Source organism: Mustela lutreola, chromosome 4, assembly GCF_030435805.1.
Source record: "Mustela lutreola isolate mMusLut2 chromosome 4, mMusLut2.pri, whole genome shotgun sequence".
In the NCBI taxonomy this organism is placed as follows: domain Eukaryota; kingdom Metazoa; phylum Chordata; class Mammalia; order Carnivora; family Mustelidae; genus Mustela; species Mustela lutreola.
Window position 1 is genome coordinate 150128834 of NC_081293.1, and position 13207 is coordinate 150142040.

The 13207-nt window shown below is 37.5% G+C and overlaps 1 protein-coding gene across 4 annotated transcripts in view; it reads left to right on the forward strand.

Moving 5' to 3' along the window:
• KLHL7 (kelch like family member 7) overlaps positions 1 to 13207 on the forward strand; it is a 69217-nt gene that overhangs the window by 10831 nt on the left and 45179 nt on the right. For 3 of the 4 annotated variants that reach the window (XM_059171347.1, XM_059171345.1, XM_059171348.1), the window contains exons 2-4: positions 9146 to 9248; positions 10171 to 10264; positions 10514 to 10638. In XM_059171347.1, the coding sequence (XP_059027330.1) occupies positions 9170 to 9248; positions 10171 to 10264; positions 10514 to 10638 (298 nt within the window). In that variant the 5' untranslated portion in view covers positions 9146 to 9169. Of the gene's footprint in view, positions 1 to 4604; positions 4739 to 9145; positions 9249 to 10170; positions 10265 to 10513; positions 10639 to 13207 lie in introns of all 4 variants that reach the window. The other variant, XM_059171346.1, reaches the window with a different exon arrangement.

The following is a 13207-nucleotide window of genomic DNA, read 5'->3' on the forward strand; positions in this document are numbered from 1 at the left end:
GCCCATGGCATGTCCAGGAAGATATGTAGGAATTCGAGAACCATAGAGGACTCTTCTCTCCCAACAACAAGAAGGTATCCAAGGGGATCCCCGAGCTCCAGTTATCCTCTGTCCCATAGAGAAGAGAAACCTTTTTCTTTCTCCTTCAGGTTCAGGCAGCTAACCAAATGTAAAAACTTTTGTTCTTTCTATCCCGTGCGAGGAGAATGACAAAATGCCCAGTTGTAGCCTTAACTTCTAATTCTGTAAAAATATTACTCTGTCACTTGGTCAGAGCATTCTTCTTTTGGGTCCTTGTATCTTCAAACTAGCAGAATCCACCTCCAGAAGGACTGATTGGTGATATCAGAAGCAAAATATTTGTGAGTGAATCGTTAAGCATCAGGGGAGCTTCTTCCATCCCTTGGTTGCCAGGCTAAGTCTGACTATATAGAAAGTGTGTTGTCTGTGTAATTTTTTTTTTAAAGATTTTATTTATTTATTTGACAGACAGAGATCAAAGTAGGCAGAGAGATAGAGAAGAGGAAGCAGGCTCCCTGCAGAGCAGACAGCTCGATGTGGGGCTCTATCCCAGGACCCTGCGATCATGACCTGAGATGAAGGCAGAGGCTTTAACCCACTGAGCCACCCAGGCGCCCCTGTGTAAATTTTTAAAAATTTTTTTTTTTAAGATTTTATTTATTCACTTGAAAGAGAGTACAAGCAGGGGGAGAGCAGAGGGAGAGGGAGAATCAGGCTCCCCACTGAGCAAGGAGCCCCTCCCACCCCCCATTGTGGGCCTCAACCTCAGGACCTGAGGATGATGACCTGAGCCAAACCATCTGCCCCTTGTCTCTGTAAATTATGTGAAATCACATCACTTGAAAATGGATTCTGCTGCTTAAAAAGTTTGAAAACCACTATTATAAGGCTTTTCCCTGAAAGGAAAAGGAGAATGGATATACATACACCCACACACATGGTGTGTGTGTGTGTGTGTGTTTGTCTCTCTTTGTCCATCTGTATGTGGTATGGGGAGCAGAGGGCAAAGGGGCTGGGAAAACATGTTTGACCTTCAGCCTCACCTAGGAGTAGGAGCTCATCTCTCTCCTACAAGTTTTGCTCAATGAGAGTGACGTTATCATCTGATTAAGCTAGAAGTCAAGACATTGTTTTATTAATGGTGCAATTATTCTTTTGAGATGTACATCTACTAAGATCTCCATCAGCTAAGGAGACTAGGTAAAGTATGTCTTATAGTGGACTTTACAGATGGATTTGGGCCCAGCCATCTTTTATTCCCCACTACAGGACATATGAATATGCAGATTCCAAAATTTAAATATTGGGGTATCCAGGTGTGAGATTACCAAGTACCCATCTATCAATAATGTGTTTTTTTAATATATATAATTTTTTAAAGATTTTGTTTATTTGAGGGAGAGAGTGCATGTGCTTGCACATGAGCCTGGGGACAGGACTGAGGAAGAAGCAGGCTCCATGCTGAGCGGGGAGGCCAGTACTGAGCTCTCAGGACCCCGGGTTCATGACCTGAGTCCAAGGCAGACACTTAATTGACTGAGCCACTCAGGCATCCCAGTAGTGTGTTTTATTATGTATTGTCTGGCTGTTAATCTTTATGTAAACTCCCTGATGAGAATCTCAGAAGGTTGAATAGTAGAATTCAGGTACCAAAGCCCTATCCCAACTCCCAACAGAAGTAACTGGACTGAGTAAATAAATAAGAATTTGTTTCCAGGTGTTTTGTGTTTTTTTTAGGTTTTCTGTTTGGTTTTTGTGGTGGTTGTTGTTTTACCTGCACAGGGAGCATTTTGTCCTATCTTAAAGGCATCCTCTATCAATAACTGTTCTTCTGTGTATCTTCTGTAGACCACCTCAGAAAAGTTATTTAAATTTTTTCCTCCAGAAAGCTTTTAAGTGAGTTGATAATCTATTAACTCCAGATTGGAAATTCACTTCTATTTCCCATCCCCAATTTTTCTCAACCAAGATTTCTTTCATGGCTCTCCAGATTATCTGCAGTGACCAACCAAGTGACAGCTTAAAACACTCCATCTAATTACATATTAGAAATACGAAGTCCCCAAAATTTGACTCCTATGAACCCACTCATTATTAAATTCCCATGTCTGTGATCTCCCTGTCAGTTAAAATTAAAGGCCCTTCCAAATATGTGCTCTCCCTTGTTTCTTACACCGCTCAGGCTCAGCTGGAAAGCATTAGCTTAAGTGTTTGGGCAGATTCTGGGAAGCTTTCTTCAGTAGCTGCTGCCTGGGCTGTCTTTCATTGGAATATATTAAATTAGTTTAACACCTCCAAAGATGAATTTCTCCAATTTCAAGGTAGTTGGTGCCACGTGTTTTCAGAATGTTGAAGGGTTCCTAGGGGTCTTAAGATTAGCACAGCATCATCTCCACCCCCACAAACCCAAAAAGATAACTCTACAATAAATAGTGCAGATATTGACACCTTACTATAAAGTCCTAACCTACATTATTGTTCCCAGGCTAAAACAACAGAAACTTCAGTTTCTAGGAAACAGAGAATCTTCAAAGAAAACATAAAGATGTCTGGGCTTTTTGCTTGCACATGTTTCCAGTCTGTGTTTGCTATCTATAATTTGCAGATTCTAAACTCAGGTGAGAGGAATCACTTATCCAGAGGCTAATAGAACACTTTACCATATAGGGAAGGAATTTTCATCCACGCGTAATAATACTTCACTGACATAGGATACCTTTGTTCTTGGAAAAATTTGCTAGGGGGATTTACCCAGCTACCAGGTCTTCTAGAGTCTCCCTTTTTCCCGTTGTCTGTTCTGCACATTTAAATCATAATTTTTATTTCTCTTTTGAACCTTATGTTCTTGACAACCCAGTGCTGAAATAGTTGAGTTCTGTGTAGTGACAAAGTATTTTCTTTTGAAAGACGAATGATCCACATTTGTAGCAGGCAGTCGTGCGGAGCAGTTAGTGCCTTTGCATTCTCTACAGTTCTGATCCAACTGGTTGTTCTTTATCCCTGTGTCCCCAATATGATCCTATCCTGTGAAATTCCTTTTTTCTACTACTAATCCTAACTCTTGGAGGGATCTTTTTTCCTTTCCATTTATCTCAGCAGGAGAATGACCTTTCACTGATTCCTCTAAAGCCTGTGGTCCCCATAGGGACCAATATGGCCTTTACAGTGTGCTTCTCAGGACCTTGCCTTTCCTCGTTATTTGAGTATTCCATGCTTTGGAAACTCAGTGGTAGCATATTCCTTTTTGTTACCTATATGTGTCAAAATGGGCTATGACTCTCTTGTCTGTTCCTTTCAGGCATCCCCAACTGAGTTGTTAACCTGTTCAAGTTGAATCCTTTCCTTTGTACATAATATAGAGCTAACATTGTTTAGATTAGAATACCTTCCTTACTTTTCCTTGTCTTTTGATTTGGGGCCCAAATGTTTGTTTTGCTTCTTTTCTTTAGTGCCTTTCTTATAGACGCTGTCACAGTGGAAATCAAGAGGTCCCGTGTGCTCAGGATTGATTCAGCTGCTGCCAACCTTCATACCCTCAGTAAAGTAATTCCAATTATGGACAGGTTCAGCCTCTCATTTAGGCTTGGATTATGTCTGGGTTGTTTGACCTTCCTTTCGTGTGACCTAATACTCTCCCGTAGCGTCTTTTCCCCACAGACTTCCCAGATATGTTCCACTATAGTATGTAACATTCCTGTCTTCCCATCCATGTCACCTTGCAAATTACATAATGGATGCACTGCTTTGTTGCTGATCTTCCTTTTCCAAAACTTTACAGATCTATCTGAATTTAATGTAATCACCTGTTAAAACTGTCTTAGTCTTTAAGGATAGTCCTTAATTATGTGTTTGATTTCTTACCTTTAGCTTTAAGAGAGCTCTACAACAAAAATTTCTTAGATCCAGGCTTTTTCTGAGAACCGTTTTAGTCTACTGCTGAATTTTGCTTTTCTTCTTCATATATCTCTTTGGCTTATATCACCTTACTTGAATAAATAACAGACTCTTTTTTTCTAGTCTCATCTTGTAAAGAGCAGTTAAAACAAACTATATCTCCTTTGCCTTTTAAAGCTGTTTGACCTAACTTGCCATGTTTCCCTTAAGGAAGAAATCCCCTTTTTCCTCTATTAATCTGGGTATCTCACTTTGTTTTTCTTTTACTTTCCCGTGTGCCTTACTGTGATTATGTATGTTTAAATCCAGTGCTATTTTTCTTGATTATCTGAACAGATAAGATTCCTAAGGCCTTTTTTTTCTTTTTTAAGATTTTATTTATTTATTTGACAGGCAGAGATCACAAGCAGGCAGAGAGGCAGGCAGAGAGAGAGAGAGGAGGAAGAAGCAGGCTCTCCACCTAGCAGAGAGCCCAATGTGGGGCTCGATCCCAGGACCCTGGGATCATGACGTGAGCTGAAGGCAGAGGCTTTAACACACTGAGCCACCCAGGCACCCCTCCTAAGGCCTTTTTAATTTTTCTCTTAGCTTAGTTTATTATGGCTTTGTTGAGGCTTTCTTAGTATCTCAATCGAAGAAGATGATTTACCCCCATATAATAAGGGCTCCATTTCCCTTTATCTTTTCAGTGATTTAAATCCATCACCCAACTATAGTTGAATCTACTACAGTCTACTCAGGGATTTATATCCAGGGCCAACTTGAAATCACGCTGGGCAGGACTGATTGCAGAACCTTATTGACAAGCTACATAAATCCAAAGGTTAGTCATTCCTCAGTCCTCTTTTTGGGATATGATGAAGGATACAGTTTGGGAATAGAATTAGCTGCATGCCTCCTAGTAATGCCAGCACATATTGTTAAAAGTTAGAACCTTTTACAATGCTGTGGAGCTTACATGGAGACTACTGCCATTTGCAGTCCTATTTACCTGGCAAACACATAAAGAGAACAGGTCATTCTACCAACGCTTGCCTGAAATGATTGCGTTTTGAAGTGAAACCTTTCCCAACCAAAGGACTCATATCTGTAGGCACTAAAGCATCACCTAAATTTCTCCTTGTCTTCAGTGCATTGAATGTCTCTGCATAATGGATTTCAGCAACCCTCTTCCACTGTTGGTTCCAAACATTTGAGATATGTTCCACTTTGGGGCAGACTTACAGAAGAAAATGAACCAGAAGGCCTAGCAGTGTGTGTGTGGTCAGTGACCTCTATTTTATTCTTGCTTGTCCTATAGAACCTCTTCCACAAGTGACATTGGAGAAAAGGACTGAACCTTCCTTCCCAGTACTTAACTTGCCCCAGAGAAGAGATACTATATTATGAGAGAGAAATCTGTTTCCCCTCAATGGGTAACAGTTATACTAATACCAATTTTTCAATTATCCATTCTCTTACCACTTTTTTTAAAAATTAGTAGACTTTGCTTTTTAGAGTAGTTTTAGGTTTACCAGAAAATAGAGCAGAAAGTACGGAGTTTTCCATTTTTCCTCTCCCCCTCCCAGTTTCCCCTACTGTTAACATCTTGCTAACACAAGTATGATACATTTATTAAAATTGATGAGCCCGTATTTTGTTACATTATTATTGACCACAGTTTACATTAAGGTTTATTCTCTGTGTTGTACATTCTGTGGATGTTGTCAGTTGTGTACTATAAATGTGTCCCGTTACAGTATCATAGGAAGTAGTTTCACTGCCCTGAACATTGCCAGTGCTCCACCTTCTGGCCACATTTTTGAAATAGTATCTTTATCATATATTAAATTACTGTTTAATGTAGATCCCTTACATTTCTTACGTTTATTTCTCAACATTTAATTATTTTGTTGCTGCCATGCCAGGTTTTTGTGGTTTTTTCCCCTTATTTGTGTTTCCTTATGGCTTACTGCTCACATATAGGTTAGCTAATTGCTTTTTCATATTTATCTTATTTCTGTCCAGCCATCTTACTGACTTTTTTATTTAGTTCTATAAGTGTTAAGTTTATTTATCTTCATTTTCTTACTGATTTTGTTACCTAAAACCCCAAGTTCAGCTGCTCATTGCTCAAAAGCCAATACTTAAGAGACCAGTTTTGATTGGAAAGGCATATGAGCTTTATCCAGAAGGCTGACCACCTGGTATTGTCTAAATACCAACTGAGGTTTTTACCTGGCCCAAAGATTTTTAAAAGCACTTTAGGGCAGTTAATCAGTAAAAAGGGAGTTCAGTGGTCTGTAACACTTCTTGACTGTGTGCAGACTCAATGGTACCAGCTACAGAAGACATAGCAGTGCTTGAAGGTTGCATATTGGTGCTCTGGTTCCTATACAAAGAAAGGTTTGGCTCATCAAGAGGGCTACAGGTGCTTGCTAAACTTAAATACTGGTAAGTTGTCTGGGGCAGAGGCAATTTTCAATTTGGCTAAAATTTTCAGAACAATAATTGATTAATAGTAGTAACAGTATATGTGTCTCTGTTTCAAATTTAAATGAGAATGCTTCTTTTGTGTCACCATTAAATGTGATGTTTGCTTTTAAGTTGAATCACCTTCAGCGAACAGATACATCATTTACTTTATTAAAAAGTATACAAGGAAATGAATTTTTAATTTTGCCTTCTATTGAAGGTTTTCTATGTGAAGTTTTTCTCTTTTAACCTGTGAATATCCTGAATTATATGAAAGAATTACTGTTCTTGAATGCTCCTTGCATTCCTAGAACAACGTTTGACTAATAACCCTGCTGAATTCACTTTGCAAATATTTGATAGATCTATAAGTAAGTCCCTAAAAGAAGAAAAAAGTGCACAAGTACAAAGAAAATGGGATTAAAATACCACCTGGTAGTTAGAGAAAAAAGAAGACAGCAAGGAAGCATAATAAATTATGTAAAAGAATATGGCTTCTGTAAAATGAAACATGAGTTATCAGTAATAAATATGAAGGACCTAAATCTTACTAAAAGTAATTTTAGATGGTGAGAATTTCACAGATTCACAAATATGTGCAATATATAAGAGACTAAAAATTCAAAAGCTGAAAATAACAAATACAGGTGGATATAAACAAATTGCCAGAGTTTATGTATTTTTTTCTTGTTCTATCCAGTGAACATGTATTGTCCAAAGGGTAGTTTTTGTTTAAGTTTCTCTTCATTTCACATAAGACTTGTTACCTTTCATATTCCAGTGTAACCCAGATCTCTGTCTCTTCCCATTTTCTGTCTGCAGATAGACTCTTCCTGAGTGGAACCTCTTTCTTTAAGTCAGTCCCATCTCTTGTTGAAACCTGTTAGTCTACATAGTACAGTCAGATGTACCATTTGGATACAAAAGGTTCCACCCATTCCTTCCATAACATTAATATCCAGCTGGAGATTATTCTTAGCACTAAATTGCTGTGCAGAGAATGCTCTGATTTCTTTACCTTTCTAAAGTGCCTGTAAATCCATGCCACTAAAACTCACTGAGTATATATTTTGGAAAGGTTTTTCGCTGCCTTTCAGTATAGTTGTACATCTTCTGGAACTCTGGTCAGCAGCCATAGACTCCTCCCTTATCTAACTTTCTTGTTCTTCTGTCCAAATTCTTTTTCTCCCTCCTTTTCCTTCTTTTCTTTCCACCTTTTTTCCCTCTTTCTTTCTCTTGAGCAAGTAGATCAGCTTGTTTCGTTGTAACCAAATAGTTGACTTGGTTTTGCTACCTGGTATTTTCGGTATGGTATGTGGCAAAGTCACCTAAGAACTATGCCTACTCTGTACCTCCCCCACCAAATCAAAGGAAATAAAAATTGAAAAATTTGAGACACTCTTGGGATAACAATGGCTTTAACCATAAGTAAGTTGAATAGAATATCTAAGTAGCCGTCTGTAGGCCTTATAAAAAAAATCTTAACATAGCAGTAAAAGTGAAATATGTTCATCTTTTAGCCCACTATAAAATAAAACTAAAGCTCATTTCCTTTCTTGTACTGAGCATTACCGTCTCACTTGGATTTTTATTCGTGGACTAATAAAGTAGAATATAGTGACTTACCTATCAGAAATTATATTAGTAGTTTCTTTTTTTAAGATTTTATTTATTTATTTATTTATTTATTTATTTATTTGAGAGAGAGAGTAAGAGCACAAGCAGATGGGAGAGGTTGCAGGGGAGGAAGAAGCAGACTCCCCCGTGAGCAGGGAGCCTGTTGCAGAACTCCAGCCCAGGACCCCAGGTTATAACCTGAGCCGAAAGCAGACACTTACCAACCGAGACACCCAGGTGATCTGTATTACTAGTTTAGTAATTCCTTAAAATTTACAAAATGTGATAGAATTTTCTCTTATTCTAGAAGTATTATTTGCCTCATATTCCCAGTGCTAAGAGTTCCTAACATATCACAGTCTCCATATTTTCTCTGAGACTAACCTGTACATTTTATCTTCAACTTCATTAAGAAATTGAAATTTTGTTTGACAATAAAGATATTCTTTCTCCTTGAAATTCATCTTTAAGTGTGCCAGTAAACCTTAAATTTTTTCATTACTATTTATTTCTACAGCATTGTAAGTATTTAATCTAACTCTGCCTTCTTTCGACAACCTAGAGTGACACCATTTTGGCCTTGGTCAGAAATCACAATTTAAAAAGCGGTTGCTATCCAGCCCCTATCAGACATACATTTGAGAGAAGTGTTACTAAGGAAAGAGTGCTGAGTGGTCATTGGCTTTGTCCAGTCTGCATTCTGAATTGTTTTTGTTTCAAGTTAAAGCTGTGTAAGCTACTTTCTTGGGAAATACAGTGTGAACTTTGGGTCTTACCAAGTATTGATAATTTTTTAAAAACCCAGATTGCTATGTTTGAAAAACCATCAAGGACATTGCTTTTACTTCATTTAAAATCTCCATAAAATAACACCATGAGAAATACCTTACATTTTGTGTCAGGGAAAAAAATTGGTTTTTCTAAAGGATTAGTAGACTGCTTTTCTAAGGGAAGCTCAGTGCCATATTTTAATACAGCAAATCATGATAGCAACTCTACATCTCTTCTAAATGTGTCTGAGGAACAGTTTCTGTGCTGGACAAAGACTGGATTTGAATAGAAAATTGAGTTGAAGCATTTGTCAAGCACCGGTTTTGTATGTTTGCTAAGCCAGGCCCAGTGCGCCCCTTTTCATTTCATTTATTTCTCCCTTCACTAGAAAACGTTATGTGATGTGATCCTTATGGTCCAGGAAAGAAAGATACCTGCTCATCGAGTTGTCCTTGCAGCAGCCAGTCATTTTTTTAACTTAATGTTCACAAGTAAGTATATTAAAGTAAAACATAAAATTTTTTCCATGAGAATGAGGTGGAGTCTAAATGAAAATATCTTCCTAGTTTTTAAAGCATTTAAGAAATTAAGGCCATAAAACAATGAAATGATTGAAAAGTGGTTGTGGTGAGGATTGAGCAAAAGAAAAATGTTCTTTCATCAACCTTACAGGCCCAAAGATTTTATGGATAAAGGTACAGTTTCTACTTGAATGCCCAGTTTTCTTCTTGACTTTAGATGGAAAAGCAAAGAAGAAAATAAATGTTTAGGATAATTTGTCTAGCAAGTTAAACTAAATAAAAATGAAGTATGAAATACCATACTAGAAAGAACTCTAGATTTAAAGTTAAGAACTGGATCCAAGTCCTGGTTCCTCTGTTTAGTATTATTTTATGAGCTTGATCAGGTTATGTAATATATCTGCCTCAAGTTTTCTCTTTGATGCTCTGGCTACCTATAAGGTTTTTGGTAGAGAATGAGAGCTTTGTTAGCTATAGCTATATTTATTATAGCAGTTGCATTGCTGTAATTGTCATTGTTCTTGTAGATGTTTGCCAGCTGCACCAGATGTAGTTTTGCTCACAGCAATTTAGAAGAGTGCTACTCAAGTATTTTAGGACTTGGGGGAATATTAAGACTATTTTATATATGTGTTTACTTGGCTTTTTTTTTTTTTTAAGAAATATACTAATTCACTAATTTCCTAGCTTATTTTAATTTAAGGCACTTTTCAAGTGTGGAGAATTAATTTTGCATTTATTATAGGAATGTCGGGCTTTCTGGGTATATTTTTTCCAGAGAAATCTCTGTCCTATTATTCTTTTCCATATTTAACATGGCCTGGAATGATCTGGCCCTCAGTTAAACTAATAATAGTACTCATGACATTTATATTTCTTCTTTTCATTTTAGCTAACATGCTTGAATCAAAGTCCTTTGAAGTTGAACTCAAAGATGCTGAACCAGACATTATTGAACAACTTGTGGAATTTGCTTATACTGCTAGGTAAGTTAAGAAGGATCATTTCCATTATAGAGAAGTAAGGTTGGCATCTACCATGCCGGAGCATTGTGGTGACAAATTGGTATGCTCCAAATTCTTCAACATGAAAAACTACAAGGATGCCATACTGATGCAAGGACTGAAAAGTTTAATTTTCTGTTTAATTTCGGGGGCTAATAGGATACATTTTACAATAGCATTATTTAAATAATAAATTGTAGGAGATTAATATTCACTTTAACTTCTTTGCAGAATTTCTGTGAATAGCAACAATGTTCAGTCTTTGTTAGATGCAGCAAACCAGTACCAGATTGAACCTGTGAAGAAAATGTGTGTTGATTTTTTGAAAGAACAAGTTGATGCTTCAAATTGTCTTGGTAAGAAATCAGATTCCTACTAAAAACCAAACTTTAATGTGTATTTTAATTTTAAAAAGTGTGTTTATAAGTATCTTCATCTAATTTTAAAGACATTGTCCACTAGAAAATATGCTCAGAATACATTTTAAGAGATGCTTAAGGAGGTGCTTATTAATCTAGGCCTCAAGAAGCCCATTAAAAACTGTACTATGGGGTGCCTGGGTGGCTCAGTGGGTTAAAGCCTCTGCCTTCAGCTCAGGTCATGATCTCAGGGTCTTGGGATCGAGCCCCACATTGAGCTCTCTGCTCAACGGGGAGCCTGCTTCCTCCTCTCTCTCTGCTTGCCTCTCTGCCTACTTGTGATCTCTGTCTGTCAAATAAATAAATAAAATTTTAAAAAAATAAATAAAAATAAAAAAATTAAAAATAAATAAAAATAAAAACTGTACTACAAAAAAAGCAACAAAAAAAACTGTACTACATTTTTTTTTTTTTTTTTTTTAAGATTTTATTTATTTATTTGACAGAGATCACAAATAGAGAGGCAGGCAGAGAAAGAGAGAGGAGGAAGCAGGCTCCCTGCTGAGCAAAGAGCCCTATGCGGGACTCGATCCCAGGACCCTGAGATCATGACCTGAGCCGAAGGCAGCGGCCTAACCCACTGAGCCACCCAGGCACCCTGTACTACATTTTCTAGAAAAAATATGAAATAACTTTAATAATGATTTTTTATGTATCTGGAATGAAGAGTAAGGATTGCATCTGGTGGTGGTATGATATATGATATCATAAGTATGAGTGTTCACCTTTGTTGAAGCACTTAAGATTGCTACAGTCTGTCTTGAATGAGAAAACTGGGGTTGTGTATATTGCCTGAGGTCTTATAGCTAGTTTGTGGAGGTGCTGAGGTTGGAATTTAAGTAATCTTGTTCTCAACTACTACACTATGTTGCCTCTTTACATTCTTAGTTGTGCTAGCTATTGTTTACTGGAAAAACTAAAAATCCTAGACTATAAAGTAAGATACTAATTAAGGGACTGCTATGGGGGCATGTGGGTGGCTCAGTCAGTTAAGCATTCAACTTTTGATCCCACCTCAGGTCATGATATTGGGGTCTTGAGATTGAGCCCCATGTTGTGCCCCACACTCAGCACAGAGTCTGCTGTCCTTCTCCCTCTTTTCCTCTCCCTGCTGTGCATTTGTCTCTCTCCCTCTCTCAAATAAATAAAAACATCCTTTAAAAAGACCAGTCTCTAATCTCACCTGTGCAATAGAGACATTCTGGGATGAATCTATTTCTCTGGGCCATAGTTTGGGGCTCCATTCATCAATAAGATTAACATTCCTGAGATTTTACTTATTTCTCCTTATATAAGTATTTTCACAAAATTTATTATAAAGCGGGAATTCAAATAAGTTTTTGGAAGATGATGACTTAAATATTTTTCCCTAACTCCCTACCACTCTAAATTTCCAACCAGGTACTTCAACTAAAAGAAAAACAGAGTAGGGAGTGGGATATGATGGTACAAAGCATACTGTGGAACCTGGAGCAAGTTTGTGCTAACCACATCTTGGGCTTTGGGCTTCTGAGGAGACCATTTAGGATTTTTTACTTCTGGATCCCTCTGTCATCATTGTTTTCAAAGCTGAGAGGAGGGACAGCATAGCAGCCTAAAAGGGAGCCTGATTCTCTTGGGCTATCAATGGGGCAAAGATAGTGGCCCAACTAGTTGAGCCAACTACACTCTCAGTACCCAAAGGAACTACTTCAGCCTGCTTTCTGTTTAGCCCTGAGTGTGGCTCTACCTGTGAGTTGATCAGAGAACTCTTTGTTTTTACCACTTGTCAGTTCTCTGCTACCTAGAAGACCCCAACAAGCTGTTTTCCACGAATACCAAAGGAACTCATGACATCTGATGGAACTGGGCAAAAATCATTCTAGGTTAAAGGAAACCCAGTAGTCTGAGGTACAGAAAGCAAGCTAAACAGCCAAAATGAATGTTTCCTATAGACAACGTTAATATAAGAAGAGGAGAACTTAAGATAGAAAGGATGCATATGAAGGGGGTGGGGGAAAGCTGTGATTTTCCATGAAATTCCATTGAATTGAAAAATAGATTGGATATTCCTAAAAATCAGACTGAAGAAGATCAAACAGAGAAAACTGTCTCATGATAACAAAACAAAAATGCAAGGGAATGGAAATAATTAGTGAAAACATAAAAAAATGAAAGGAAGATGAAGGGACAGTGATATGAAATAGGAAGTTCAGAAGGAACAGATGGAGGAAATGCAGTATCAAAAAAGTAATAAAACGTATTTGAGCTCAAAAAAAACTTTACTTTTCACACCAAATTATACTAAGTACCAGACCTGATGAAGTAAGATATTCCTCTCCTAGATATATCCTAGTGATATTTTTTGCCTCCAAAATCAGGAGAGAACTTCTCTTTGGGTGATAAAAATGCTCTGGCACTAGATAGTGGTGATGGTGGCACAACATGGTGAATAAACTAAATGTCAATAATAGTAAGTTTTATGTTGCATATGTTTTACCATAATTTCTTAAAAAACCAATATAAA